The 4,059-nt window shown below is 36.3% G+C and overlaps 1 protein-coding gene across 1 annotated transcript; it reads right to left on the bottom strand.

Moving 5' to 3' along the window:
• Positions 1 to 1,955: 1,955 nt before the first annotated feature.
• LOC145685423 (zinc finger MYM-type protein 1-like) lies at positions 1,956 to 3,734 on the bottom strand. The gene has a single exon (XM_081757817.1). The coding sequence runs from the start codon at positions 3,732 to 3,734 to the stop codon at positions 1,956 to 1,958; it is 1,779 nt and encodes a 592-aa protein (XP_081613943.1).
• Between the last annotated feature and the right edge of the window lie 325 nt (positions 3,735 to 4,059).

Below are 4,059 nucleotides of genomic sequence, written 5' to 3'. Positions count from 1 at the left end.
TCCAAGACTCTGTGAATGATATCGAGAAGGTCGTAGAAGAACACGACAACCAAATTAAACGATTGCAGGATGAATTGAATATCATAAAAGAGAATCGTATGTCAGAAGGCGCAGTGCAATATGGTGAACATATGAATCCTTTATATCCACATCCACAAGTTAGGAATGTACACGCCATCACAGAACAACAAACCAATCTTCGAGTTGCAATGAAGATAGCACAGAAGGAGAAACAAGAGTGACACGATCATCTCAGCAGAAGCGGGCCCATTACAGGTATTTAAGGGTTAATACAAATAAATCTTCGCGTTTTAGTGAAGTCACTCACAAAATTTAGTGGTGTACCGGAAAACATAACTGTGAGCGGATTTCTCGAAAAATTCGTGGATGAGTGCAAATTACTAGATGTAGATGAATCCCAATATTTGAAATTACTGCCTCATGTATTGTTGCCACCATGTCTAACTTGGTTCAAGGCCATTAGGAATAATCTTCGTATATATGTCGACTTTAAAAACGCAATGCTTTCTAATTATGAAAACTACTTTATGATAGCAAATAGAGACGCGTTGTTAAGATCGAAACCCTTCAATCCAAAGTTACATAGGAATCTTGCAGAATTTGTAATTTCTACATTTAATGAGTTAAGAGCGTTAAATCCGTGTCATCCAGAGTCACGAGTCATCGCTTCTAACCGGATACTACTGCCTTTTAGATTACAACAGTTTTTAATGTCTGCGCAATGTGTTAACTTCAACCCTTTGATAATGCTCGTCCAGAATTATGAAAGCCAATTTGTAGTACAAAACATTAATAAGGGCAGGACAGATGTCAAGGCAATTCCGATCGTGGTCATATACAGTATGCTCCAGTGCACAACTTAAGTATACAAGCAGAAGATATTTCCAATTCCTATTGTTTTAATAGCAGAATAAACAATGCTACCAGTTACCAGACGCAGCCGAACCGTGCGAACGTAAACAGGAATTTTAGGAATAACAACAGGAATTTCAGCAGGAACAACAACCGTCGCTCATTTACGCAAAATCGAAGTACAGATGGCAGAAATTACATTGATAGGAGATTTAGAGATGGCAGTAATTACACACATAGGAATCCGAGTGCTGTAACAATGTAGAATCGCCAAGAAGGTACCCAAGAATGTGGAATACAATGTGATCTAATTGAAGCTATGAGTCACCGTTACCTGGGATAGATTGTGTTGATGTGAAATGAATTGAATCTGTGTTGAGGAAAAATGAACATACTTTATGGATATGTGAATTGGTTTATTGTATCTTATTTTATGTTATTTGATCTTGAACTTCATATCTATGATAGTAATTATTTAATATATCAGTAGCGGTTCGTGGTCTGTAATACCAGTAGTTGCAGTATCAAAAGGTACATGCTTACGCGCGACTTCCATTCCACCCCAACCTTCCTTCTCTTGTGTCTTTGCCTCCAATCTCTACTGCTATGTTTATTGATTTATGTATAGGGTGGCCCAAAAGTAGGTATTCAGTCCCGTACTGAATTTTATATCATTTCTTCATGTTATCAAACAGGTAGACTTAGTTTCATTATTATTTGTTCTTAACGTCCTTTTACTTATAACTTAAGTCCAGAACAGTCGAAGCAAATAAATCCATAAACTGGAATGTTACATTTGATCAATGCAGGGGTGTATACGTACTTTAGGGCCAACTTGTATATTAACAATTACTGAACTAACCTATCTTTTCTGTTTCCTTCCGAACAAGGTAAACAATTACTGTCATTGCAGATTTATACGTTATGCATATACGACACTTTTAAACAAGAGATAAATAGAATATAGCATGTGTTGTAAGGCACGGAAATATAATCAGCATGAGAGCATTACGGAAACATTAAAGAAAAAGAATATATATATATAAAGCTAAACAAAATTATTTAATTAAATAAATCGTACGTTATTTGAAAAGGAAGTCCATCCTTCGTTCTTTTCGAGCTGCAAATTTTTCTATTACTTGTTGATTAAAATCTGGAATGCTGTTCACCAAGTCTCTCTCAATAGATAACATTGCCAGGGCAGATAGTCTTTCTTGTGTCATGGTATTCCTTAGAAAAGTCTTTATTCTCTTTAAGGTAGAGAAGCATCTCTCTGCCTCCGATGAAGTCATTGGAATAACGAGCAAAACCTTCAGAAGTTTTGTTATTTCAGAAAAGGTTTTCTCAATGTTATTGTGCTGGAAAAATTCTAATAAACTAACTGGTCCAGATATTGATGAACACTCGGCAGTGTTATATATTATGGAAAGTTCGAAATGAAGCTGCATTGCGTTGACAAAGGGATATAAGTTGCAAACGTTTTGAATAATTTCTTCTGGAAATTCCTTCCTGTATTCTCCAAACTTTTCATTACAGAATAAAGTGCCCGCCACAAGATGGCCAGTAAAACTAAATCTTTGTTTAACGTTACTAACAATCGCATCACACACTTCCTTCGCTTCCATGTTTAGTTGTGTGTTATCAGTTTTTCTTCTTTTCGATGTCTCCGACGAAACTAAAGGCTCAATATCTATTTCTTCGTTTCTTATTTTTTCAACACTTTCTACAAAAACTGAAACATACTTTTGAGCACCTACCACATCAATGTCCTTTCTTTGCAACTGTCCATACAAGATGTCAACATGAGTTAAAATTTTGTGTAACAGAGTTAGCCAAAACACAAAACTGCGTCTAGTAAGTGTGTCAATGTGCGCTCTTGCCTTCTCGATTGTGCTCGAATTTTTAATGTCTTCATTTATTAGAATACCTTTCAAACATTGAATTATTTCTTTTCTGTAGAGATAAATTGTATTAACGCCGCGTGATTGGAAATTCCATCTCGTAGGAACAGACCGGGGAAGTCTTTTCTTTACGATACCATCAAGTAATTTTGTACGCTGTGGACTTGTTGAGAAGAAGGAACAAACTCCCTGCAAAGTGGCAAAAAATATTCTAACATTTCTTACCCCTGAAGCAGCATTGAGCACAATTAGATTCAGCTGGTGGGCATAACAATGAACGTATTCGGCGGTTGGAAACTGTTGTTTAATAATTGCTTGTACTACTCCAGACGTTCCGGTCATTACTGACGCGCCATCGTACGTCTGCGCGATTAATTTCTGTGGGGTCTCCTCTAACCTATGTTTTTCAAGTTCTTTTAACAGGCATGACGCGAAAGTTTTTGCATCGTGTTTAGGAGGTTCGAGGAAAGTCCAAAATGTTTCAACTGGTTTTCCATTCACTAAATGTCGATAAATGACGGCCATTTGAAACGTAATAGCCACATCACTAGTTTCGTCTGCAATCACAGCTAAAAATTCTGATTCTTTTATTTCTTGTGAGATTTTATTCTGGCAAACTTCTAACATAATATTTAAAAGTTCATTTTGAATCGTTTTAGATGTTCTCTTAAAGACAGTAGCTTTCTCCAAATGAGTTTTCATGGCTGTGTCAAGTTCTGCACTGAAATCAATGAGGCCACGGAAAATACCTGGGTTTAAAGATCCTTCTGTCTCGTCATGACCCCGCAACGCTAATTCAAATGCACCACAAAAACGTACACAATTAATTATAATATTTAGAATATAACGATTATGTCTCACTCTTTTGTTATGCAAAACTACATTTCGCCTATACTCACTGTCTAACTGCTGAGCTATATTGGCAGTACCAAATAAAGCTAACTGTAATACATTTTTCATATGGATATTTGTAGCTTTGTGTCCCTTAATTCGTTCACTCAAATGATTAATATCTTTTATGCCTATTTCAGTCCAAGCACGTTCAGGAAAATAAAATAAAGCATTTTTTTCACAACCCCAAAGTCAGTCTCTGTTGTTATAATACTCGATTTTAAAAGAGCGCTGAAACTGTCTCTTACCTGTTTTGACTGTTTGATTGATTGTTAAAATTGGTGTTGGACGCCCTAACCTTTTTATTTCAACCTTCTCCTCTATCGGCCTACGAGAAAATGGGGTCCTGAGAAGACTGCAAACTGAATTCATTTTGAGTTTTCTGTTACTAGCG

The sequence above is a fragment of the Thermobia domestica genome, chromosome 5, assembly GCF_964235325.1.
Source record: "Thermobia domestica chromosome 5, izTheDome1.hap1.1, whole genome shotgun sequence".
In the NCBI taxonomy this organism is placed as follows: Eukaryota; Metazoa; Arthropoda; class Insecta; order Zygentoma; family Lepismatidae; genus Thermobia; species Thermobia domestica.
The sequence above is the reverse complement of the archived record's forward strand: the minus strand, read 5'-3'. Positions and strand labels throughout refer to the sequence as shown.